Consider the following 27,293-nt stretch of genomic DNA (forward strand, 5'->3'; position numbering starts at 1 on the left):
ACACCTAATGGTAAATTCGGTTTTTTCTTATAACTCTGGAACCACTATGTTTATATAACTCCACTATGTTTTTAAAATACATAGGTATTTGTTGGATTGGCCAGTGATAAAAATTTAATTGAAATGTACTGAACTGTACTTTCAAAAAATAGAACAAAACTTAACTAACACAAAATGTCAAATTCTGTCATCGCGACAGAATAACAAGTTTCGACCGCCGTTTTTTCAAAAGGGATGGAATTTAATACGAAACATCGAAAATTATCAAAAAGCAAAAATTCCGTTCGTATTCCAGCATCTACTAAGCCCCGCCTAGCGAAAAAAAGGATTGTAACTCGCAAAAGAAAATGTGTGTGCCTCCCTGAAAATTATTCGGTAGTTGAATTTCCAGCAATATGGAATGAACTAAGACAGAAAGGACAACTTTGTGATGGGACAATTCTATGTCAGGATAACATTTCTATACAAGTACATCGAGCTATACTTTCAGCGGTCAGTCCATATTTTAAAGCCATATTTGTAAACTCTTTGAGAAAAGGGCAGCCTGAAGAAAGAGAAATTGTCGTTGATGTTCCTTCTTATTATATGAACTTGATTCTCGATTATGCCTATTCAGGAACATGCAAAGTGACTGCCGAAAATGTGGAATGTTTGCTTCCATATGCTGATCAGTTTGACGTAGTTGGAGTCATTCAACTATGCTGCCAATTTCTTTTACAAGAATTGCGTCCGCATAACTGTCTTGGAATATTTAAATTTGCTAGATGCTACTTTTGTAGCGATTTAGAGAAAAAAGGCAAACTGTATATAAGACAAAACTTTGCCAGGCTATTAAAAGAATGTAGTGAATTCAAATCTCTATCTTATGAAGAGTTAGAGGATTTGTTGCGAGATGACGAATTGAATGTTAAAAATGAAGAAATAGTATTCCAAGCAGTAAAAACGTGGATAGAACATGACTTGGAAAACAGAAGAAAATATATTCCATCTCTACTATCCTGTGTACGATATGGCCACATAAGTTATAATTATTTTAAGACCAAAATTTTACAATGGCAGCCTGTGATGGACGATGCGGTAAATTCAGAATACTTTTTTACATTTCATTATTATAAGTATTTTAATTTATACGGAATTTTATTATAGAAATGTCAAGAAGCATTATATCCAGCAGTAGTTTTCCTAACGGTTTTGGACTCCAGACCCGAGACAGAAGCAGATCTTAACGATCCCTTAGCAAGACCCCGAATACCTTACGAAATACTTTTTGCAGTAGGAGGCTGGAGTGCTGGGAGTCCCACGAGTTTCGTTGAAACATATGACACTCGGTAACTTAAAATTTATCTTAATCTAAAAATTAAATTAAATATCCAGGTAAGTGTGAGAAAAACATTTAAAAAAAACAGGATATTAGAATTATTGAATTTTTCATATGGCAATTCTAAGCAACGGCTACCACAGACTAGACAGAACTCAGAGCTTAAAAAATAGAAACCGTTAAAAAATAAAGAATTTGAAAAGAACAGCTGATCATTTTAGCTACTTCTTTTTAACCCCCGACCCAAAAAGAGGGGTGTTATAAGTTTGACGTGTGTATCTGTGTATCTGTGTATCTGTGTATCTGTCTGTGGCATCGTAGCGCCTAAACGAATGAACCGATTTTAATTTAGTTTTTTTTGTTTGAAAGGTGGCTTGATCGAGAGTGTTCTTAGCTATAATCTAAAAAAATTGGTTCAGCCGTTTAAGAGTTATCAGCTCTTTTCTAGTTTTCTTGTAGAAAAGAAGGTTAGATAACCGTTAGGTTCATAATATTATGTCAATAGACAAATGTCAAGCTGTCAAGATGGACGTTGTCTAAATACATAATTATTTATTTGAAAATGATGTTTTGGAAAACTCAAATACTTTGGATCGTCGGGGGTGTTATAAATTTTTAATTTACACTTGTTAAAATGGAATGTTATAAATTTTGCAGCGCTGACCGCTGGTTTTTATCAATTCACATGGATCTATCACCTCGCGCTTACCACGGCCTATGCACGTTGAATAATTTGATCTACATGATTGGTGGTTTCGACGGCAGCGACCACTTCAATACAGTTCGATGTTACGATCCTGTCGCTAACACTTGGCTCGAAAGAGCTTGCATGTATCAGGCGAGGTGCTATGTTAGTGTGGTTGCTCATGGTAAGTGCCATCAATATGTTATCTTCTTATTTTTTGCTAGGTGATTCCCGCGACTTCGCCCCCGTGGGTTTAGGTTGTTAAAAATCCCGTAGGAACTCTTTGATATTCCGAGATAAAAGTTGTCTAGGACTTCGTCTGTGTTGGTGTTAGCTGGCGGGCGTGCTCTGCCTTTTTGGAGTGTTTTTTTTGTTAAAACTGACTGGAAAGCGCTCTAAGAGGGTGCCGTGCGTATGTCGGCGAGCGCTTGCACAGACGGGGTCCATACTTGTATAGTTTAACTAACTTGTTACAAATAACTACAAACTTGACATTGGCTAATCTTTGCCAAGCCAGACGAGAGAGAAAAAAAAGTTGTCTATGTCAGTTTCCGGGATGCAAGCTACATATAAATTGGTTTTTTAATTTTTACGGATGGTTCTTTATCTTTATATTAATCCCGTGGAAACTTTTTGATTTTCCGGGATAAAATCTAAAAATAATAGCCTATGCCTTCCCCGGGATGTAAGCTAACTCTGCACCAAATTTCATCAAAAGCGGTTAAAAATTTGGGCCATAAAAGCTAGCAGACAGATAAATGGACAGACACACTTTTGCATTTATAATTAGTATAGATTAAAATCTGATTTCCTATTAATTCAGACGGTCTCATCTACGCGCTGGGCGGGTACAATGGTCGTACGCGCATGTCGTCCGTAGAGCGCTACCATCCCGACAAGAACCAGTGGGAGATGACCACTCCCATGAACAAACAGCGGTCCGACGCCAGCGCTGCTTCGCTTGGTGGAAAGGCTAGTCATCAATGATTTCTGAAGCGAAACTTCTTAACGTTTGGGATGGGCACCTAACTCGCAAAAAGTTGAAAGAATGAATGTGGCTATAAAATGTAACCAATTGGCTGCACAGCGCATAACTACTGTTAGGGACAGAGTACCTACAATTTTTTTAATACAATTTCGCTTTTAATTGCTTGGGCAACTTTCTGTTCTACTCTTCATATTTTATGTTGGACATGATGTGGCAAATAATAAGCCCTAATTTAACTTGTGGAAAGCTTTTTGCATTGTTTTGATTATTTGATTACTTAACCGAGATTTAGTTCCTGTTACCTCCCCTTCACAGATATACATAGTCGGCGGTTTCAATGGTCAAGAAGTGCTGAGTTCGGCGGAAGTCTTCGACCCGGGCACGAAGCAATGGTCTTTCATCAGGTCCATGATCAGTCCACGGTCCGGAGTCAGCCTTATTGCGTATCGAGAGTGCTTGTATGCGCTGGGAGGTTTCAACGGTTATAGCCGACTTAATACTGGTTATTATTTGACTTGTTTTGGATTTTAGATCTACCAAAGACAATATGTAGTTGGAATTCAAGTTAACTCCGGATCATTTTGCCGATACAGTCATGTCAACTGCAATAAAACCGCACACAAACTGCACTGCTCAAGTTGGCTCGTAATCCAAAAACAGATCATCTACCTATTAAGACACTAATTTGAAAAGAATTTAGGATGTCATAAATAAAAACCCCTAAAGATTTAATGTCCCCATAAGATCTGGCTAAGTACCTTCACCAATTTTTTTCGATTCATTAATATGCTTCAACAAAAACAACAAACAATAGTTTTGTGGTAGTCATCTCATAACATAAAATCCTTTTTAATACGGGCATCCAAATGAACTCCAAACTATTAACGAACTTCGTGAACTTGAAGTTCAAACTATTAAGGACGTAGGGAAGTAGGTATTATCAAAGCTGATGATGGATCTATTTTTACAAGGGGAACGGTTTTGTCCTCACCGCGGCGGCGAGTGGCAGGAAGTGACGGAAATGTTCAGTGCGAGAAGCAATTTTGCCACAGTACTGCTCGACGATATGATCTTCGTTATAGGAGGATTCAATGGTTAGGTTATAGTTGAACTAAGTACTTATTTTAACGTACTTATTTATTATTAACTAGCTGATGCCCGCGATTTCGTCCGCGTGGATTTAGGTTTTTCGAAATCCCTATGAACTTTTTGATAATCCAGGGTATCTATCTCCATTCCAAATTTCAGTCAAATCTGTCGAGTAGTTTTTGTGTGAAGGAGTAACAAACATACACACACACATACACACAAACTTTCGCCTTTATAATATTAGTGTGATAATATGTAGTTCTTTTAAAATCATACTTAGGTTCTTTACACCATTCTTCCGTTGGAATGACAATTAACTGGAAATTGCAGGTTCAACCACAATCCCGCACGTGGAATGCTACGATGGGGACACATCAGAGTGGTATGACGCAGCTCCTATGAATCTGACGCGATCAGCGCTGAGCGCTTGTGTTATCGCCGGCCTTCCCAATGCCAGATCTTTCTCGTACTTGGCCAAAGCCGTGCCAGCTGCCGGCGCAGATCAGGCGCACCACTCCTGAGCATTTATCACAAGACCAAACTGTACTCACCAACCAAACTGGTCTGGTATAGCATGCAGACTTTGTTTTTTAAACTGAATCAAATAGCATTAGATTTTTACATATTCATGCAATATTCCGGCAATCATTATTTATCTGGATAAACGTTTGATCTACAGTCGAGGTTTAGGCGTGACGGTTTTTTGAAGTGCGGGACACGTTAGGGCCTGAGACTGGCCGCCATTCGTTTATTGTAAATAGTTTATTTTTAAAACCCCTTTTTATACTACTTAAAATCAATATTGTACAGAATTATTCAAAATATTTTGACTGAATATTTGTATTTATTTTATGTAATTAGCGAAATCAGAACACAAACATTATTTCGTTTCATTTTAGAAACGATTTGTTTTAAAAAGGGCATTTTTAAATTACCAAGTTTTTTTAATTAACAATGTTATTTGTGATAAATTTTATTTTAGTAATATAATGTACAGTTCGCGTCCGTTGCAATCAGAGGATGCGTTTTGGATAAATGTGTATAATCAAAAATGTTATGCGGCGATAAAAAAGAATGATCTCTTTATCGTTAATTTATCTGTGATATTTTCACTAGTCATTGAAGAAAATTAAAAAAAAATGTAAGTAAAAAAGAAGTAGAATATCTACTCAGTAAAAATTTACTGTACCGTACAGAAATGTTGAGAAATTTACAAATAAAGTAAACTGAACGAGTAGCTCGTTTTATTTCGCTCGACGCTTATGTCGCATTCAAAGCGCATGGGTCACAAACGCATTCATACCATAAAACATATGAGTGTCGTACTACGGGACCTATTTATAGCGGTGTACAAAGTGTCCTGTGAACCGTCCACATGAGACTGAATCGACGTAGGCTAGCGAGAGTGGCGTGCAATCGTGCGTATATTTACTACAGAAGGGGAATTCGGGGAGAAACTGGGAGAACCCCCCTACCTCCCCTTTCAACCCGAGCTCCGTCGCGATCGAAGCGCGCCCACATTGAGCGTAGTGGTTGCCGCATTCGGGCGCAGTCCTCTCGAAATAGAAAAATACCGTAATGGAGTTAAAAGGAAAGGTGGCGTTAATAACCGGGGCTGCGGCCGGCATCGGGCTCGCCTACAGCGAGGAGCTACTCAAGCAAGGAGCGAAGGTGAGTCGTACCGAGTAACACCGATGTCCCATTACTAATCTTAAGTTCAAGGTAAAAGGTTAAAGTGGGTTGGAAAGTAGCCAAATGCAGTGCGTGACTCGTAAATAATAGCTAAGCACATTTGTGGTCAAGGCATGAAAGAAAAGATGTCAAGTGTCTTCACTTGCGGCAGCTATTATTTGTATTGATTTTTGCGCCGCCTCGGTCGTTGATTCTTTTCATTTATGTTTACCTATTTTTATGAAGCATTGTAATTTATAGCTTTAGTCTGCGCATATTCTCAAGCTCACTTAGTTTGAAAGATCAGCTTAACTTCCTGCATAAAATCCTATCTTGTACCTATATAGTTAATATAGATTCGATAAAAAAATCCAGTTTTATACCTATATAATAGGTAGGTAGGCAACTACCTCGATAGATTGATATAATTAATTTTGGTCGTTTTGTAAGTTTTAAAAATATATATTATGTCCACGTGATTATTAGGGTTCCGTACCTCAAAAACAAAAAACAGAACCCTTATAAGATCACTTTGTTGTACGTCCGTCTGTCGTGTCTGTCAAGAAAACCTACAGGGTACTTACTTCCCGTTGACCTAGAATCATAAAATTTGGCAGGTAGGTAGGTCTTATAGCACAAGTAAAGGAAAAAATCCGAAAATCGTGAATTTGTGGTTTCATCACAAAAAAAATTGACATATGTTCATGAACATATTATTGTCAATTTTCAAAGTAAAATAACTATATCAAGTGGGGTATCATATGAAAGGGCTTTACCTGTAGGTACCTAGGTACATTCTAAAACAGATTTTTATTTTTATGATTTATCGTGCACAATGTCGGAAAAAATGCCTGAGTACGGAACCCTCGGTGCGCGAGTCTGACTCGCACTTGGCTGGTTTTTCTAAATGGAAGAATCTATTAGCCGTCATTGGACCATTTATGACTAGGATACGTAGATATTTAGTACAATTAGGTAGGTAGGTACACTGGCTGTACAAACATAAATGTCGGAACTCGCAACTGCCTGGCCAATCTAGTATTGAAGCACTAGAGTGCTTTTAAATTGTTTACTCTCCACTCTCTACTCAAAGAGTAGGTAGGTACCTGCAATAACCGCTAGTGCTTTGCACCTATAAAAGCAAAACATCACCCAATATTCGGTAGGTATATGTCGGCCACACGCATTGATATAGTCATCAACTAATTTAACAGTTTACATAAATCTATTCCTTACAAATTGATAATATGTACCTAACCCAATAACATTATCGGGTTAAACAACACATATTCCGACTTCAATGTACCAACTAACTAGGGAAGGTAAGTAGATCAGTAAGAAAGTGTAAATCTATGGATATTTAGGTACCTATTATATTGTGCTCTAATACACTTTGTATAAGGTTGAAAGTCGGATGTTTACTAAATTATAACTCTCGAGAGCAACAAATTCTATCGATTTCATCGAAGTTCGGTCCTTCATCTCCGACGATGGTAGATACGAACCTCCTCATTTATTTTGAAGAAGTGTAAAAGATAGTTTTTAAGGTTCCGTACCTCAAAAAGTAAAACGGAACCCTTGTACCGGATCACTTTGTTGTCTGTCTGTTTATCCGTCTGTCGTGTCTGTCAATAAAACCTATAGGGTACTTCCCGTTGACCTAGAATCATGAAATTTGGCAGGTAGGTAGGTCTTATAGCACGAGTAAAGGAATAAATCCGAAAACTGCAAATTTGTGGTTACATCATTGAAAAAATATTAAAATGTGTTTCAATTTTCAAAGTAAGATAACTATACCAAGTGGGGTACCATATAAACATGGGGGGCTTTACCTGTATATTCTAAAACAGATTTTTATTTATTTTTATGCATAATAGTTTTTAATTTATCGTGCAAAATGTTGGAAAAAATACCCGAGTACGGAACCCTCGGTGCGCGAGTCTGACTCGCACTTGGCCGGTTTTTTTCTAAAAGATCATTATGAGAAGATAAAATTAGTATTTATCTACGTCATCGTCATCATCATCATCAACTTGGTGATGGTGACGATGAATAAAATAAGTCATCATCATCAACATGACGATGAATAAAATAAGTTCATAGATAACTAAGTAAGGTGAAATCGTGAAGGAACTGCAACAAGTAGGCTGTAAGGTACATACTCGTATTATGTTTCAGGTGTCGTTATGCGATATTGATTCTGAAATCGGAGAGCAGGTGGCCGACGAACTCGGCGTGAAGTATGGCCGGAAAAATGTGTTGTTTTGCCAGTGTGACGTCACCGACTACCCTCAATACGAAGGTGAGGTATCGATTACTTATAGCTCGTTCACACTGGCTGCGTAAGCGTAGACGTAGCGCGTAGTTACCATTGCGTTGTAAATTGTAATGTATGGAACTGTATGAAACATGGTACCTACACTGCTTGCGTAAATCGTGCACGTTGCGTAACCCGGTGTGTTAGGGGTATTACGCGCGTCACTATGCACGTGTCACGTGTTTGGACCTCGACAATAAACTTTAAAAGTATTCGGATACCATTTAAAATTACTTGCCGACCTCTGGATTAGAGAGTAGGTACCTAACCTAGTAAGTATTCCTTGATTCAATAGTAAATGAAAATTAATTTTCAGAGGCCTTCGAAATGACAATAAAGGTGTTCAACCGGCTTGACATCGTTATCAACAACGCTGGCGTTATGAATGATAGATTTTGGGAACTTGAAGTCGATGTTAATTTGGTAAGTGATGACGGTTTTAAAACTGTTTCATGGGAGTTAACTACTTACCTTCAACCCGTGCCTCAACTATGATATTATTATGAAGATTTCACAGACGGTTTCGTCAGGTACCATCTCTATGGCTCTTTCAACATCAATGCATCTCTACCCTTCTTGGAGTAGGTAATAGGTATGTAGGTAAATATTTGGTTATTTCAAGAGTATTCTTCTTCAAAGAAGTTGCGGAAAAACTGAATGGAGTTTAACAGACTATTTAATTGAACCCGAGATCATTTATAAGGGGCATGCCACTGCGCCAGAGAGGTTCTTGCCCTTCCAAGTTTCGATAAATACGTCTTTTGTTCCCAGCCTACTAACGTAGTTTGACAGCAACATACTGGTACCAACAATGTCACCATTGGCTGAAATGGTTGTTGCAGCAAGATTACCATATATTCAGCCAATCATAACAATTAAGATTGTATAGTAATGATTGATGCAGCTTTTCCGAAATCGACCAGTCTGTTTTATACGACCTGTCACCATGTTTCAGAATGGAGTAATCCGTGGCACACTGCTCGCCTATCGGTTTATGGGCAAGGACCGAGGCGGTCAGGGCGGCACCATAGTGAACACGGCGTCAACTGCCTTCGCTAGACCGCAGGTGTCGACTCCGATCTACACTGCCACTAATTACGCTGTCGTTGGTCTTACAAGGTCATATGGGGTAAGTAAAACTATCCATCTTATTTACACCCCACCGCTTAAAGCGGAATCCTCCCTATTGGTTTAGGTACAGTCAAAGGCTGCAAGTCGCTTAGCACCTTAATGATCATATTCGCGTGGCACGGTTATGCACATGCGTTATGTGTGGCGGGTTTATAAAAAAAGGTCCTAATAGTGAGACAGGTTTTTGATGCAATAGTTCCGCGAAATAGCTACTCGAATTCTGAGGCCGACCGGGCATTAGGTAGGTACTTACTTAGGGTCTATGCAGTCGGACCACACAACCGCAGGAAACTCACCACTGGCAATGTTGAAATAGACTTCTGTCTTTTTAGATTTTTTATTCTAGAATCTAGTAAAACTATAGGTTCTGACTGCCTCTTCGTGTTAATGACCTAACTGCAGCTATTTACACTGTCCAACGACAAACTCGTTAATAGGTAGGTAATATGGTGGGCTGCTTGCGTCCTAGGGGTGCGTTTTTGGCCCCGTGCAGTTCAAAGATATGTACCTACTAACCAGGACCTGACGTTTTTCTGACCAGGACTGTTTTCCTTCAGGACCAATACCATGTAAACCTCACCGGTGTGAGAAGCATAGCGCTCTGCCCGGGGCTCACGGACACTGGCCTCGTGAAGGAAATCCGCAAGCAGCTGATGTCTTCCGACTACGAAGCTGCCTGGCAGAGGGACAACGCCAACTGCAAGGCACAGAGGTAAGTTCCATTGCTGTTCGGTTTTCAGAGAAATCGCAGCGGATTACATTTTAGACTTCTTAGCAATAAGTATCACCATTATGTTTACCCTGTGTTTATCATAGACTCCTTCGTGTACACGACGAAAAATAGGTACTTTTCTAAAAAGAAGTACCTAAAAGAGACTCTTAGGGCCCTTTTTAGTTTGGTCCTACGGTTTTTAGTTTGGTTCTACGTAGCAAACTTTTTTAGAAATGCGAGATTTGCTAAATTTCTGTTTTTTGGCGACAACTATTTTTTTTAATAATAACTAACCAATTCTTAAAAATTGCACCGGGAACGGCTGTTAGGTAGAAACTTCTTATCATTGTATTTTGTAGCTAAGCAAATGGCAACAGACTTTGAGAGAAGACACCGACAAAAACCCATCTTACCTTTGTGTAATCAGTTCGACAATTTGATGATGAGATTCAACTGTTGTTGCAGCGCCGAACACGTGGCCAGGACTCTGATCGACGTTCTGATGAAGGCTCAAAGCGGCTCAGTCTGGATCGTGGAGAACGGACAACCGCCGAGGGAGTGGCGCGGTTAAGCCAGTCTTATGCAGATTGGTCGGGAACCAGACCCGTGTTGAGTCAAATCAAATCCTAGTATTTTCTATGAAGATCATTCATTATCATCATGATGAACCCATTGCTGGCACACTACTGAGCACTCAGAATAAGAATGGCTAAGGCCATAGTCTGCCCACGCTGGCTCAGTGCGGATAGGCATACTTTACACACCTTTGAGAACATTATGGAGAACTCTCAGGCGTGCAGGTTTCCTCACGTTTTCTTCTATAAAGATAAGCACAAACATAAACACCGGTCACTACGTTGCGTATGGTTTGTGGTTTCTTATCATCATAGAATATTACGTGTTTCAGATATTGAAAATACTACGATTTGAGCGAAGAAAACACGTCGTATGGCTTAGTTCTCGTCGTTTTCAGTAAAATTATCATTATTGAGTTTTTGAGGGAAAGTATTGAGTACGGCATGTTATTACTTTGTTGGTTGGAAGCTGTAATTTATTTTGTTAATTAGTTAGTTTTATTATAGGTATGGTAAGACAGGCCCCGTGGAATTTTTTGCTAGCTTTACGTTACATATTATATTTTTTGTAAAATATTGTAAGGACTCGTACGGTGCAATAATATAATGGGCACGCAAGGGAAAAGTTTTGTATCTCCTACATTTCCACCTACATAGATTTGTTTTTTTTTTTTTTAGGAATTTTATATTTTCAGATAAATAAATACTCAGAGGCACAATATAATCGGAATGTTATACGTAAAATATCGATTTTTCGTGTAAAAAGAACTGCAATTTATCTAAATCAGATATTAGATAAATCTCTTGAAAATAGAACAATGAGAAAGCTCCTTTAAAGCAACGTAAAGCCACTATTTAAGGCTCAATATTAATGATAAGTACTTAATGCTTAAATATTAACGTTTAGGTAAGCACACTTTTATTGACATCGGTGCTAATTCGATTCAACCGTTTTTTCTATAAAGCGCGTTAACTGCAAAAAGTAATTCTTGAGTTATCGCATAAAACGTAAGAATTATCAAAACATGTTTCTGAAAAAAATGCAACATAGGACCAAAGTTTTTGGTTTCGTCTTACGTAGCGAACTACTTAGAAACATTAGTTTTTCTAAAATTTACAAGTTTATGGTGATAACTCTAAAACACTTGTTGTAGATAACCAGTTTTTTTGAAAAAGTATGGCATGTACAAAGTACACTGAATTTGAAAGAATTTGGCTGTACCTTTTTGTCTTTGTAACATCTCCACTGTTTACCCAAATTCGCAATAAAGAAATTTGATTTGACTCTAATCAAACAACTAAAAATTGTTGCTAATTCTATTGTTGTAAATAATCAATAAACTAAAAATGACAGGTTTAAATGTATTGCTATCTCTTTCACAATGTTCCCTGCGGAAAAGGACCTGTCAATTCAGTATAAAAGATTGTAAACAACAGAATTAGCCACATTGATATGTCAAAAAGTAATGCTATCTTTTGATTGTGAAAATGGTAGTACAACTTTTAGACCCGTCTAATTAGAGTTTGGGTGAAATCGAATTAGCAGAGTACAGAAGCACAGCTTGATTTTTGTCCCCTTATAACATAATACCAATTACCTACGCGTTAAAATGGATACATTTGCACATAGTTTAATCTAGCATGGGTGACAAAAATATTCAAAATCAAAGTTATGCTTTTGTACACTCAGGAACTTGATTCTTTGGCCCTTACTAATAATAAAATGTATGCTTATACATGGTTAAGTTAAAACAAATTAATGTGAAATATTTGATTTGTAATAAGCCATGTATAAGCAGCGTGTTTTTCATTAGGAAGAGCCTTTAAAAATAAGCTATTTTTAAATAACAATTATACTAGGTAAGATGTGGTTGTGTAAATATTTTCTTCTCGTAGCCATAGTCCTAAGAGCGGTATGTATTTATATTTTTTAACATGTTTTATAAAGAAAGTGTAATATAAACTTAGGATCGTAAGCTCGTGTATCACGTGACACTATTTCCAGCCTACTAGCAGACCTAAGGCTGCCTATTCACCTTAGGGAATTGTGGAGTTGCAAAGCGAGGGATGTATGTGAAATCTTATACATTACGAATATATATTATATCCTTTTATGTCAGTAATATTACTGGCATAATAGTGGCAACAACAACTGTACAAAGTTTGAACTCAATCGGATGAACGATGCGCGAACCCATAGGTAACGAACAGACAGACCGACAAACATTTTAGTAGCTCTGATATATAAGTTATGACTTCCAAATATTATAATATGCAATATTAATATTAAAGTAATATAATATTAAAAAGAGGGATATGTTTGAGATAGCTTGCATCCTGGGTCGGGCAAGGATTCTTTTAATCCCGAGAAAAAGTAATTTTACGGGGTTTTAAAGTCTAAATCCATGTGAAATCGCGCGCAAAAACAAGTATGATATAAATTGAATAGTTTGTGCTTTTAAATGTTACGAATGTCAGACATTGTGTATGAATTTGTTGTTTGGCTTAAGCTGTTTGTATTTAGTGAATATGAAAACTCATATTGGTTAGTAATTTCGAGGTCTCTAAGGATTTATAACGCGTAAGTTTCATAGAGATCGGCACTTTTTATACCTTCCCTTATATATCTATAAAGAAATAAATAACATGTAATTTTTGTAGTACCTATTAAATTTTTATATAACCAACTTTTACATTGGTATTAAAAGGAATTTTTTTTCTAAGAGCTTCAAACCATTGAACATGATTATTGTTGATCCCATAGACTTGGAATAGCTCAATATTGTACTATCGAAATCTCAACTATAGATGGAATCTCTGATATCTGCAATATTTTTGCAAATGGTCAAGTCCTTATTTACTTACAGTTTCCTAAAAACCAAACTACAAAATAATATACTTTATTAGGTAGGTCACTAATAAAAACTTTTTTATTTATTTACTCATTAGGGCCAGTACAGACGAGTAAAATAAAAGATGAGGGACTTTTGTCCTCCATGCATCTTTTGCTTTAGCCCATCGTAAGCGTTATACGATGCCGTTCTTTTTCATAGGGCCGGCGCACATATGGCGGAGCGCAGCGCAGAGCATTTTTCACAGTGAAAATATTATCGACATTGTCCTCACTGAAATAATATCTAAAATCAATTGTGCATCCGTGCGGATACTCGCGCATCCGCGCGCAGTCCCGCACGTGCTCGCGCATTCTCTGGTAGAAATTCGCATAATGTGTCACGCGATTAGAAAACTTCGCGGGCATGCTCTGCGCTGCGCTCCGCCATATGTGCGCCGGCCCTTAGAGATTAATTTAATTATGTCCTCCGTGGACAATAGTCCTTCGTCAGTAGGTACGGGCTGTTACTGTCATACATAACAACGTGAATAAGCAATGTTTAAATTTTTATTAGCAAGACTGAATGCTCCCGTATTATTATAATATTTATTGTGTTGATGTATTAAATTAATTATTATCGTCCATTGCTTTGTATCAGTGGAGATTTTGTATGTTTTATAAACATTTTGTATCTATGTTAATTCCTATCTCGCCAAGTACGTTTTGTACCAGCTTTAAGTTTTTAATTTGCAATAAAAACTAAATAAAAACTATATAAAGGTGTTTTAATGAAATAGCCGTCTGGAAGATTCGTAGTAAACGTATATTTTAGATTTAATACAATTGCCAGGTACTGTTTTTTGAGTTCACAGATTTTACAAATATATTATCGTATTTGTCAAAAGTTTACTTTAAATATCCACACATTATTTCTAAACACGGGACGTTTAGTGATTCGAATTAAAATGTACATTACAATGTCCACAGTTAACTCTATGAGATATCGAGTCCCTTTTCAACAAATACACTACAATTTGTGTGATCATTGATCAACCACCCACATCGCTGCAGATCAATGCGGGAGTAATCGCGCAACCCGAAACAGTAACCCTGGCTTCCAAATCAATTTTTGAAGCGAAGTTTCTTAACAGAAGTTAAGTGAAACGCACTACAGTCTAGGCGTATTGTTATCCACGAGTGAGCAAGACAGAATACATGATTTTATATACAAATGATGAATGAAATTGAATTTATCATAGAAATAAAAAATAGAAAGATTTTTATTTAAATGAACTTTTACAAGGGGGGTTTTAATCGTTAATCCCCATCATATACTTAACCTCCTTAGGGTCGATTAACATTAGCAGCGAATCGAAGGGAAATTTTAAAGGGCTTTGTAGACTTTGGCCTTCCTAATAGTCCGCCATATTTCTTTTTTCCAAGATTAATGCGGTTGTCCTGTGTGGCCGATATTTTGAATTTAAAAAAAAGAAAATGGCGGGAATGTAGGTAGGCCAGACTCCATACTAAAATATTCAAACCCCTTTTGATGGGATGGGTGGCGATACAATTTTCGAAAACCTTTTCTTCGTGATTCTATGTTATATAAGGAACTCTTATGCAAAATTTCACGTTTCTAGACCAGTTTAGACGCACAACGCAAAATCAAACAAACGGTACGAAGAATGCCAAAGCATAATGCAATATCACCATCAGGAGGCAGGGCCTCACACAAAAAATAATAATATTCGCGAATAGCGAATCTCTATGATAGTAATATTTTTAACAAAAAATTACAAAACTAAACTATTAAAAATATATATAATAAGTGGCTTTTAACTTGTAAGGATACAGACTCTTAAAATACAAGAGAACCTTGCAATTAATATTTAAGAACAACATTTCAATTTCCGAATTTTGAATTTGCGTTATACTTATTTGGTATTTTGCGCTAGTAATCTTTCACTATAGCTAAACGCCACAACATTGATTATATTGGCGTTGTGTCTAAATCCCTGGACCCATCTGCTTAAGTTTCGGCTTAGTAGTCTTTCGGTCAGTTTTTATGTAGATGCGTAAGAATCCTCGCTTCCGTCGGCTTTTTGTTTAAAAACGAATCTTTCCTTAGCAAATTTTCTTTTAATGGACCATTTTGTAAATGAAAAGGTCTTTGAGTTCTATAGGCGATTGTAATCGCGATTGGGTTGCGCAATTACCACCCCTAGCCAAAATCCCCATAGCAGCCTCTATCCTATACAAATATCAACAAATCTTCATTCTACAATCTGAACGCTCCGGCCGCCAGAGGATCCACACCAGCAGTCCTACTGTAACATTTCATTCGTCTACAACTAACAACAAACAATGACAGTCAATAAAATCACAATAAGACAATTTTTGTATAATTTAGAGCTGAAACACGTTGAGCAGTTTCACAAATATGCAGCGCCCGCACACTACAGACTTAATATTTCTCCAATTAATAAAATAAAATTAATAAATTCAGGATATTATCTTTTCTATTACTAGATTAAAATTTATTGCATTTGCGCACTTCCCTAAGACTAAATTATAACGCGTTCAAACAGAAAATAGGACTGAATTTTCGCTATATTGTAATGTCATAGCTGTAAATATATTTTGATTCAATATATTTTTAATTTTGTAATACTATGACTTATGTAGAAAAATTGTTTTATAAGCAAGTATGCTTGATTTATATGATAAAAATGTCATTGGCAGTCGTTTTTTTAGTTTAAACGCGTAACTTAAATTAAGAAACCCATCGTGCGATAAAAAATCTGTAGTGTGTAAGAGCATTTAAATTCGATGTGGAACGGATACCCCCCCTGGCAGAAATAAACCAACTCGCTCAATAGTATTCCCATAAGCTCTTTATTCTCTATTTAGTAGGACTGCTGCTACACCGTCCCTTGTGTCATTGCTTGCCATTATATAAGGCCTACCTCAAACAACAGATTCCATAATCCACTCGAGACAATGAAAATAATAGTATTTAACCATATTTTTCTAAACGCACGGGCCCACTTAAAATCGGTCGTGCAAAATACGGAGCAACTATGACAAATAATAATTCTCGCCGTTTCAATAAGATGGAACGTGAGAAAATCGGCTCTGCCCATCATCAGTCAACCCTAAAAGTGCGTCGATTACCAACGATTTATGAATCATCATGAAATGGAGAACCACAATAATAGCAAGCACAATGACACATTGGAAACAAAACAAAAGAAAAATGTTTTAAAAATCTAATTCTTGTTAATTTATCTTAATAGGCACAAATGCACATAGTAGGCGTGAGGAAGCTAGGAAAATATAAGATTCGTAGGGATGTAATGAAATTTCATATAAATAAAGATTTTTTAATACAACCGCAGGGGCTTCCTAATCGTTTTTAATAAAAGGCAACAATTATATGACCAACTTTCGACAACCCTTATCACAGAATTTAGCCTAAAATAGATCTAATTTAATAATGTCAACTTTCTTTCATATTACTGAACAAATGCCATCAACTTTGCTAGCAAAATCGAGTGTGTTTGTCAATCTTAAACTTAGTAATTTTATTTTTAAAATGTACGCACACACTAGATTTGTGGAAATATATGCAGCCAATTCAAGTCATGAATGTTTATAAAAATAGACATTCCTATAAGAATTGGTTATATGTAATTCATATTACAATTTGTTATCCCCCTTTGGCCTCATATTAAGCGTTTAGCTTGTGCTAGGAGTAGGTACCATAATACACTAGTGCAACAGATGGGGGTTGAACCACCGATCTTAAGGAATTCAGTCCACTCCTTAACCGTTGAGCTATTGAGGATGATTAATAGATGCAGAACTTATAAGCTAATGGATATCATAGAAAACAAAGAAATTTAGTCTCCAAAATACTTGCACTGCTAGGCAAGGTCCTCCCCCCTGTAAAAGTGTCAACAATTATTATATTAGATCTATTGTAGCGTTGTACATGTATACGTGATATCGTCGAGAGGTTGTCAAAGCCCACCTACTGTACACTTATCTTCTGGACGAAGAAAACACATCCGGTTCAGCGGGGAATTTCCATCTATCACCTTCCATATATTGGATACAAACACTATCACACCAAAGCAATGTCCTTCACTGAATTCCTTTCCAAGTTAATTCTTCCCACGTTACAGATTTAAACAATTAATAATTACAAACTTTTTATCACTGGCATACACTTATCCATTTGTGATTAGTCTTTGCAATAATAAATTAAGATTCACTTTTCTTCTCTTGTCACTTATCTCCTACTTCGCTGGAAAGAAAACAATCTCAATGACTGAGGGGGAAAAGCTTACAAACGAAAATCTATAGCACAAAACGAACATTATAAATGCGAAAGTGTCTGTCTGTCCGTCTATTACTTTTTTAAATGGTTAAATGTAACTGATTCTGACGAAATTCTTTACAAACATAGCTTGCAATCCAGGGGAAAGGATATAATCTACTTTTTATCACGGAAAATCTAATTTTCTATGGCACTTTAAAAAAAACAAAATCCACTTGGGTGAAGTCACATAGAACAGTGCATACTGGAGATGGACATAAGGCTTATTCTTCTTATTTTACCTGACGGGATTTTCCAAAATTTAAATCCATACATGCTAAGTCATGGACATGATGTATAGTGTATGCTACTATATATATATACTAGCGTTCTGGTAACATCCAATTGCTTGCTTCGGTTTGTTGCGACATCAAGAGTATCGTGGACCTTACAAAGTGTGTTGAAAATATGAAAATGTTCACCTGCGGCTGAGGCGGGCTGCGGCTGCGGCTGCGGCGCGGCGGCGTTGTTGCGGCGCATGTTGTTGTTGTTGGCGGCGCCGCGCCCGCGCGCGCGCATCGGCCGCCAGCTGGGGAAGTAAGACATACTGCCTTCTGAGTTACGATCACTGCTCCCACACACTAACATCCACATCCATACTAATATTATAAATGCGAAAGTGTGTCTGTCTGTCTGCTAGCTTTACACAGCCCAATAGTTTAACCAATTTATATGAAATTTAGTACAGAGGTTGCTTGCATAGATAACTTTTTATCCCGGAAAATCAAAGAGTTCCTACGGGATTTATATAAACCGAAATCCACGCGGACGAAGTCGCGGGCATCATCTAGTTGTTTTATATACTAGTAGTTCTCAGACCTGGGCGCGTTTGGAACCCTTGTAGCTTTAGTTTTAAATTTATGTAATTAATTACCTACCAATAGTATCTACCTACTTTGAATAAATGATTTTGAGTAATCTCTGTAAATACAGTATTTCTATGCAGAAAAAGAAGTTTCACACCCACTATGGGTGACTATGATGTCGACAACCAGTTACAAAAATACAATTAAAGACAATTAGGCATAAACGATTTGGTATAATATAAAGCTGTGCACTCACGGGTGGTGCGGCATCATGTGCGGGTTGTGGTGCGCGGGCGGGTGGCGCCACGTGGCGCGCGGACGCCACGCGCCGCGCCGCGCCGACGCCACGCCGAACGTCTCCGAGTTCAGCTTGCGCTCCGTCCGCCAATCCGTCCGCTGGCTGCGGCCCTTTGACCTGCACACAATCAAACCAATTAAATGGTTTCAGGGTTCCGTACCTCAAAAGGAACCATAAGTGTAGTGACACACCTGCCGAAAGTATAGCGTCAAAAGTTCGGTTCAATACGCTCGCAATGTTTTATAAGTTTATTTTTTTTTTTTTTTTTTCTTCAGGGGAGGAAAAAATCCCTACGGACATCTGCCTGCTGGCAGGGTGTGTCCGACTTGCACGGACTAAAATAACCTCCCCATGTCTGCCAAGGTGAGCACGGAACTGCGTGGCATTACATCATGCTGACCTCCCAAATATCTATCTTCTTCTTTTCTTCTTTTTCTTTCTCCTCCCTTCGCATCATGGTAGCCCTCAGCATTTGGCTATATCTAAGCCAGGCGTCTTCGCTCGACAGCATGCGCGCCATAAGATTTCCGGCATTCAAGTCCTCCGCGTCGGTCGATCGAAGCGCTTTTGCCCTTAGGTCGGCACTACCTGGGCATTCGAATATTGCGTGTCTCGGGGTGTCTTCCTCTCCGCAAAAGTAGCAGCCTTCGCTCGGTGCTTTCCCAATTGCGAAGAGGTAGGTGTTAAACACCCCGTGACCGCTGAGCGCTTGTGTCAGCCAGCGGTCTACTTCCCCATGCTTCCTAGTGTGCCATTTTTTCCAAGTCGGTGATGAGTTCTCTGGTCCAGCTCCCTTTTCCTGCTCCCGACCATTCGTTTGCCCACTCCTTCAAGGTGTCCTCTCGCACTTCTATAAGTGTTTGCTCCTTGCTATCGAACAGCTTAGCGCGTTCGCTTACCAGTTTCGCTATAGGGATAAGCTCAGCTATCACCAGCACGGCTTCAGTGGAGACTGTTCGATATGCTCCACAAATACCTATAGCCAGTCGTCTTTGGACTCCTTCCAATTTCTTCTTGTACAGTTCCACCTTCATAGCTTCCCTGAATATTGGTGCCCCGTAAAGAATTATGGAGTGGGCCACAGATGCCAACACCCTCCTCTTGCTCGCTCTTGGCCCTCCTTTTGTAGGCATAAGTCTATATAGTGCCTCTGTCAGCTTCTGGGCTTTATTAGCTACCTCTTCTATATGTTTTTTGTAGTTAAGACTCTTATCCAGCCATATTCCCAAATATTTAATGTGCTCTTTTGGTGTCACTCTAGCACCTTGGATCAAAAAATTAATGGGATTTAGCCTTCGCCTTCCACTAAACACTATCGCTTCAGTTTTTTCCGGCGCTAGGGAGAGCTGCCTTCCTTTCATCCAGGTGTTTATTCGGTCAAGTGCTGTGTTTGCCCGTGTCATGAGGGTAGCTTCAGTTTTGGCCACGACTAACAGAGCCAAATCATCCGCGAACCCCACCAGTTCTGTGCCTTCTTCCTGCGTTATTTGGAAAACGCCATCATATAGAATGTTCCACAGTGTTGGGCCAAGTATGGATCCTTGTGGGACTCCGCTACTAACTTGGATCCTCTCCTCCAAACCCTTACTATCCTTCACTTCAATGTATCGGTTCTCCAGGTAGCTACTAAGCAGGTTTTGAATGTAGCCTGGGAAACCTCTCATCCGTATCTCTAAAAGGATCTCCCTCCACGAAGCTGAATTGAAAGCGTTTCTCACGTCAAGGCAGATCAGCGCACATAGCTTTCTGGTATTCTTTGTGCCTTGCCTTGCCTTCATGGCGGTTTCCGTTACTCTCCTTACAGCCATGAGCGTGGACCGACCCTGTCTAAAGCCATATTGATGGTCGGAGAGGCCGCCGTGGTCTGGCAGTAGTTTTTCAATCCTGTTGAGAAGCAGTCTTTCCATCAGTTTGCCATAACAGGCGAGCAGGCAGACTGGTCTGTATCCTGTTGGGTCATCTGCTGGTTTTTTGGCCTTCCTAAGTAAGACCAGACTCGCTATCTTCCAGGCTGCCGGAAATGTTCCTGAGGCAAAGGACATTTGCATCACCCTTTTGATTTTCTCGGGTATCATCTGCACAGCTAATTTAACAATCTCTGGACACAAAAGATCAGGTCCTGGGGCCTTTTTTGGCTTAAGCCCTTCTGCTGCCTTTCTTATCTCTTCTTCTGTTAATTCCGCCATTTCGGAGGCATCTGCCATAATCCGGCCGAAGTTTGCGTGAGATGGGAATAAGACTCTGACCACAGATTTAATGAGGTCCATGTCCAAGTGAGGTGGGGTTTGTCGCAGTTTTTTCGTGACGATTCTGTACCCTAGTCCCCAGGTATCCTGGTCTACCTCGTCGCAGAGCACTTTCCACTTCTCAGCCTTTGACTTGGTAATGGCAAGTTGGAGAGCTATTTTCGCTGTCTTATACTCTTCTTTCATTTGTTGAATACTTTCTGCGTTAGTCTCATCCTCCTTTGAATCTTCCTTACCCTTTTTCCGTCTTTCACGGGTGTATATTCTGCGGCGTCTTGTGCATTGATCTCTCTTTTGCTTTATCGCTGCATTCCACCAGTAAACAGGTGTTTTCCTAGGTAGCCCCTTTTTTGGCATTGCTCTATCACAAGCTTTATAAGTTACCTATGTCATATCTACTGAGTTTCTGACGCGTTCGGTGTTGCGCAGTACCTTCCGTTGGGCGATTACTTCGGCTTGAGCGCATTCAATGTATTTTGCATATCAAGCGATACATCACGCGGAGCGTTACGCGATCCGAAACTTCGGCATCAGTCCGACGCGCACTTGAGCGGTTTTTTTTGGGTATACATTTATTTCAAAGATCGTCAACTGCCGACCAAGACCCCACTAGGGTCAGATCTTTCGCTCTAATTTGACAGTTGAATAAAGATAGCGATAAGTAGGTATTTCCTTCAAGTACGTATTGGAAATAAAACCTCCACTACTTTGTGGTTTAGACCTTTACTAGCTAAACATTACATTAATTGTGCTCACCTCTCCACAGCCTCGCAAGAGATGTTGTCAAAGAAGCTCTTCTTCTTGTCATATCCCATGAAGCCGTCATCCTCTAGTTCCGCTTCACCTGCGCCCGTCTCGTTGCCAGAGTCATCCTTCTTGTCCACTTCACCCGGGAAATTTTCAGTTGTCGCATCCTGTCATCCAACAAAATCAAGAATTAGTTTGTGTTCTGCTATACTATATTAGGTATAATAATATTGTCCCAACTGCACCCATACACCAACACAATATAAATACGACGACAAAAAAGCAAGTGACATTGTCAACCGTTTTGTAAATAAATGCATGAAATTTAGAGAATGTATAAAATTACCAATTTTGTAGAAGGCAGATTCCTTTTGCTAATATTAAGATAACTAAATATTAGCAATAGGAAATTAAATTAGTGATACTGTTATTTAGTAAGTATGTAGTATATAAATGAGATTAAAGTTTATCAACACGATACCTCAGGTTTAGCAACTTCGCCGTCGGATATCTTGGCCTTGGCGAGTTGGGTGCGCAGCTCCTCAAACTCAGTATTGGCCTGCTCGAAGTCATAGTCATTCTCAAACTTCAGAGTGTTCTTGCTGCGAGGCACGAAGCCGCGCCCGCGCCCGCGCGAGCGTCCCCTCCAGCCTCCGCGATTGTAGTTTTGCACTGTATAAACAAAAAATTGTATTGAATCTTTCCCCTTAAGGCTTCCTTGTTCTATTTAGAATTGTTAACTGCAATCATACCAAACAGTATGTATTTCATTGGTGTACATTTGGTTTTAGTCCTAGTTAAGTTGCGCTTTTCTGCACAAACGAATTTTGCACATGCGACTTATAAGGCGCTAGTATTGTACTTGTTTTGTAATCACTGTATCTCTCAAGGAAGACATTGACGAAATTATTTCAACCAAAAACCACAGTACAAAGAACCATAGAGAAGAAATTAAATAGAAGAAGAAGTAGATATAGGCTAGTTTAATGCCAGTGGACACTTGGACTCTAACTTGGCTAAATAAAACTCACTTTCTACACGCTCACCGGGCTGGTGATTATGATGCGGGTGTTGATTCTGGTGAGGATGCTGATTCTGCTGTTGATGCTGGTTCTGGGGGTGTTGATTCTGGTGGGGGTGTTGGTTCTGGTGGGGGTGTTGATTCTGGTGAGGGTGCTGGTTCTGGTGTTGATTCTGATGAGGGTGTTGGTTCTGGTTTTGGTTCTGATGCGGCTGGGCCGGCATGGAGCCGCTGGTCGCGCGTTGACGGTTGCGGGACGTCGGCCGCGCGCGGGCTTGAGTGCCCGGCGCCTTATTGCCGCTGCCGGTACTGGTGCGACGGCTGTCGCGTTGGCCCGAACCACTTGCACCAGATCCAGCCTGTTTATGGAAAATTATGTTAACTGGAGTGGTCTTAGGCTAGGTGGTTAAGACGTCAGCTTCTTATTCAGGGGATCCAGGGTTCAATCCCAGGCACATGCCTCAACTTTTCAAAATGATGTGCATTTTGAGCAGTTAAATATAACATGCTTTAATGGTGAAGGAAACCATCATGAAGCAACCTGCATGCTGAGTGTGTAGTCTGCTAATCCATATTTGGTCAACGAGTTGGACTTGGCCTAAGCCCTTCTTATTCTGAAAGGAGACCGGTGCTAACTGCTAAATCATAGTGACCCAGAGATTGATAGTTATAAGGTTAACTAATCTTAACGTCATGAAAAAAGAACTCAAACCTGTGGGAATCAATCTAATGACTAAGAGCTGATGACTCAATTTTTTAAAATATTTATCTAAAAATCATGTTTACCTAAATTACAAGAAATTTTGTTAATCTACCCAAAAGTAAAAAGTATTTTTTTTAATTTGGTGGTACTTTAAAATGACAGGAAAGAGGTGAACAATTTGAAGGAAATTTAAGATCTCAGATGAATGATCTTTTGATGAGGATTCATTGTTAGTGATACACTTTGTTTGAGTTGTACTAATATGACACCAAATGGTTAGACCCCAATTTATTTCAGTCAGCCTTTTTGACTCTGTAAAGTACTGCAGATGCTGAAAAGCAAAAATATCTGTACAGTACCTGAGTGCCTTGGTCAGCAGTAGGGCTCTTCCTGTGGCCCACGGCAGCCGGAGTGCCAGAACGAGATGTGCTCTGCTGAGAGCCTCCTCCAATCAAGTCCAGCATTGAACCTACAGGAATAATGTATTTCAATGCTTATCTCTAAATTTTCTGTGTATTTTTTATTATTTCAAGGGTGGGTTCTGTATATTTTTGATTATTAATTGTATCATTTACTCTTCTCCTATTTGGAAATATGACAGTAAGATATTGTCCTTGTGAAGAGGCATCACAAGTTTAGAAACAGTACCTTAGGAAATAGATATCAACAATATGGTAAAGTTTGAGATAAAAAGAGGATAGAGATATCAATCAATAAGTCATTGATTAAAATCTCATCTGAGTGAAATTCAGTTAAAGCTGTATTTAAAGTTCAAGCAGATCCAATATCCAAAGTTTACTAAAAGTTTTGCTTCAAATGACGTAAGTAAAGTCGGTCTGTTAAGCGGTATTTACAATACGAAATTAGTTTCACGACATTAATTTCATTATCAATTTCACGAGTAATTATCTAATTTCGTAATGCATGCACGCGTTACGAAATGAGAAGTTTACATGTGCAATTGATACTGAAATTAATGTTGTGAAACTAATTTTGTGACACTAATTTCGTAATGTAAATTCCGCTTTATAGACATCTCCGTCTGTCCGCTTTGATAGATACTGTGAACAAGGGATGCATGCCAACAATGTCTTAAACATCCACAGGTTTAATGTATACACTAGCTCTTAAAAATCCTAAATCGGGAATGTGCTACAATATTTCTTTGTGAAACTGGTTTTTTTTTGCCTTTCAAATGTATTTATTAAGCAATGTTACTGAATTTGATCACAAAAATTTAATATGAATATTAAGAAATGATATGATCTGAATTGAGTAATATATTAAACAAAATTACTGAAAAATTTCTAACATCAAATAAAAGGGCAAAGGCAAACAACTAACTTATAAATGGTGTATGACTGAGTCTTCCATGAAAAATTGTTTAACAAAATAATAAAAAGCGGTAAAGAATTGTAATGGGTTTAAATATACTTTATTGTACAGCAGGATGCACAAGCAACAGACCAAGGCATTAGTATGCAGATTGCGATTTTATAATTTGACCATTTAAGTACATGTAATTTTCTGTCAAAACTTATAAAAAACAAAACTTATTTTTTTTTTTATAATATTATGCTCATACTTTGCTTATTTTTTTATAATAGGCTACAGTTGTTTGTTGTATTGACCTGTAATATTAATTTATTTTGAAGAAAAATATATTAAAGTTATATATTTTCAATTCATGTGAGTCATAGTAAATATTTTTGTGAAAAATGTATAAATGAATAATGAAATGATATGAAAATATTTTATAAAACAAGTGTGTATTTAATGTAAAAAGAATAAATAAATAAAAGCCCAATGCAAATTAGTATGAATACATGTGCAAAATGATGGAATAATCGCAAGCATGGCATGTGCATAAGCTGTACTTATATTATATTCAAACAAAAACCTTGGTCTTTCACTTGGTTGGTGTGGTGTACCACTCCAGATCCAATCGGTGCTGTCACAGGTTGGGGCTGATGGGTCAGGTCCACTGATGTTTGTGGGGATAACTCACTCGTCTTGTTGAGTTGAGGGTGCACACTTCCGGGAAAGCCAGCCATGGGGTGATACTGGGGGTATTGAGTTTGCCCCACCACTGGATGATTGTATTGCCCCGCATACTGCCCCTGTCCCCCACTGCCGAGCGAGGGCGGGACTGACATCTGCACGATTGCCGGGTCATTTGGCAAAGAAGGTACATTCTTGAGAATTTGAATATCCTTGATGTCAGAGCCTCTGAATAAGATGTAATCGTACACTTGGCTCTGAGGTGCCACTGGATACTGAGTCTCACGGTCCTCAGTGCCAAATGATCTCACTGCAACAAGAAAAAGCATGATTATTTTATAAGTTCCGGAAAAAGGAAAGGTTCGTATAATGGTATGGAACCCTATGTTTGCAAGTCCGATTCATAATTCAACAAATTTTTTTAACTTATAAAATCTTTAAAGATTTAATCTCGCCACCATATTGAGATCAAAAACATAACAATTAAATGTTCTATTGTGTACAGTTATTTTGTGGCAACTAGAAACATGAATATAAATTTTATAACCAAATTAAAGTCAAAGAACTTTAAGTGTGTTGCACATGAGTTATTCATGACAAAGGGAATACATTTGGAAAATTCCATTTGGATAAGGGTATGAATAAGTCCAAAGTTTATAGTGCCAAATCTTACAAGTTTATAGTAAAAAATATACAAAAAAATAAAAATATCTTTAGTTGTTTAAATTATCCAGATATGTAAATCCATAGAACCTGTAAAACAAATCAAAATAAACAAAAAAAATCATGAATAAAAGTTAGTAAAGTATAAGCTTGAGTAACTTTCTATCGCTTATAATTGTCCTCATAAAAATGAATATTGAGCATAAAACTCGACACCTCCAACTGCGACCCCGTTGTTTACAAGTACAAATTGTTATCAACGTCATCAATGTGAAACCGCGGTCACAAAGGTTGAAACTTAATACAATATGAGGGTAGTTTAAGCAATGAGGTAATTTAAACCTATAGTGTTGCAAAAAATATTGCTTAATCATTACAGGATGCACACAAATCACGAAAGAACTTATTTTAAGGTACTGAAATAAAACTACCTGAATGTTGCGATGTATAAGAAAGACACTTTTCTAAAATTTCCTTGTACCTTCATGTGAAATTTTTAGATAGTATCCCAATAATACAAAAGAATAACGACGTGAAAAGGGGAATTCAACACTGGAAAATAACACCCAACAAGATAACAGCATCCATTTGTCAACTTACCGCTAGCCAAAGCGATGGTACATTCCTGAGGATCGACGGTGAAGAGTCGGCCTTCATAACGGATATCAGCTTTCGATATTAGGCTTATCTTGGAGCCCAATTCGGGCATACCAGAACTCATAATGTCACTTTGTAAATTAACTACCGATGACGAAGATTTTTAACGATAATTTCAGCCGCAAACCAACAACCATCAAATCGCACCGAAAAAATGACTGACAGTGACTTGAAGTTGGCAACAAGCGGAGCGTTTATAAACAGCTGAGAATATAGATTATAAAAATCGGTATGATGATAGATTTTACCGATCTTTCACATTTATGTTGGGATTCCGATATACATGGGCAACATTAATATAGTGGCAAGAATTTTAAGGATGCCAATAAAAAAAACCGGAAAAGTGCGAGCCAGACTCGCGCACTGACGGTTTCGTGCTCCGGTATTTTTTCCAACATTTTGTACAAAAACTATTATACATAAAAATAAATAAAAATCTGTTTTAGGATGT

The 27,293-nt window shown here is 38.3% G+C and overlaps 3 protein-coding genes across 10 annotated transcripts; 2 read left to right on the top strand and 1 right to left on the bottom strand.

The window, feature by feature from the left end:
• Positions 1 to 6: 6 nt before the first annotated feature.
• LOC123868190 (kelch-like protein 10) lies at positions 7 to 5,315 on the top strand. 3 transcript variants are annotated; one of them, XM_045910597.1, is made up of 7 exons: positions 10 to 1,077; positions 1,147 to 1,328; positions 1,976 to 2,187; positions 2,827 to 2,975; positions 3,307 to 3,493; positions 3,963 to 4,085; positions 4,411 to 5,315. In XM_045910597.1, the coding sequence occupies exons 1-7, from the start codon at positions 235 to 237 to the stop codon at positions 4,599 to 4,601; spliced, it is 1,887 nt and encodes a 628-aa protein (XP_045766553.1). In that variant the 5' UTR covers positions 10 to 234; the 3' UTR covers positions 4,602 to 5,315. The 3 variants fall into 3 exon arrangements, with proteins under 3 accessions (XP_045766554.1, XP_045766553.1, XP_045766555.1); XM_045910599.1 differs by having other exon boundaries at positions 961 to 1,077; positions 1,274 to 1,328; XM_045910598.1 differs by lacking the exon at positions 3,963 to 4,085 and having other exon boundaries at positions 7 to 1,077.
• Positions 5,316 to 5,453: 138 nt separating this feature from the next.
• On the top strand, positions 5,454 to 10,560 carry LOC123868201 (15-hydroxyprostaglandin dehydrogenase [NAD(+)]-like). The gene is made up of 6 exons (XM_045910616.1): positions 5,454 to 5,751; positions 7,930 to 8,053; positions 8,385 to 8,491; positions 9,024 to 9,197; positions 9,757 to 9,911; positions 10,377 to 10,560. The coding sequence occupies exons 1-6, from the start codon at positions 5,659 to 5,661 to the stop codon at positions 10,480 to 10,482; spliced, it is 759 nt and encodes a 252-aa protein (XP_045766572.1). The 5' UTR covers positions 5,454 to 5,658; the 3' UTR covers positions 10,483 to 10,560.
• A 3,561-nt stretch (positions 10,561 to 14,121) lies between these two features.
• On the bottom strand, positions 14,122 to 27,039 carry LOC123868192 (protein LSM14 homolog B-like). 6 transcript variants are annotated; one of them, XM_045910605.1, is made up of 10 exons: positions 26,786 to 27,039; positions 25,422 to 25,832; positions 23,881 to 23,990; positions 22,844 to 23,177; positions 22,279 to 22,469; positions 21,807 to 21,964; positions 18,763 to 18,921; positions 18,123 to 18,247; positions 15,220 to 17,623; positions 14,122 to 15,174 (listed from the first exon to the last, which is right to left on the bottom strand). In XM_045910605.1, exons 1-9 carry the CDS (start codon positions 26,904 to 26,906, stop codon positions 17,610 to 17,612), a joined length of 1,623 nt encoding a protein of 540 aa, XP_045766561.1. In that variant the 5' UTR covers positions 26,907 to 27,039; the 3' UTR covers positions 14,122 to 15,174; positions 15,220 to 17,609. The 6 variants fall into 6 exon arrangements, with proteins under 6 accessions (XP_045766561.1, XP_045766559.1, XP_045766557.1 ...); XM_045910603.1 differs by having other exon boundaries at positions 15,220 to 17,620; positions 22,829 to 23,177; positions 26,786 to 27,037; XM_045910601.1 differs by having other exon boundaries at positions 22,829 to 23,177; positions 26,786 to 27,037.
• Positions 27,040 to 27,293: the final 254 nt, after the last annotated feature.

This window comes from Maniola jurtina, chromosome 9 (assembly GCF_905333055.1).
Source record: "Maniola jurtina chromosome 9, ilManJurt1.1, whole genome shotgun sequence".
NCBI classification, from domain to species: Eukaryota; Metazoa; Arthropoda; class Insecta; order Lepidoptera; family Nymphalidae; genus Maniola; species Maniola jurtina.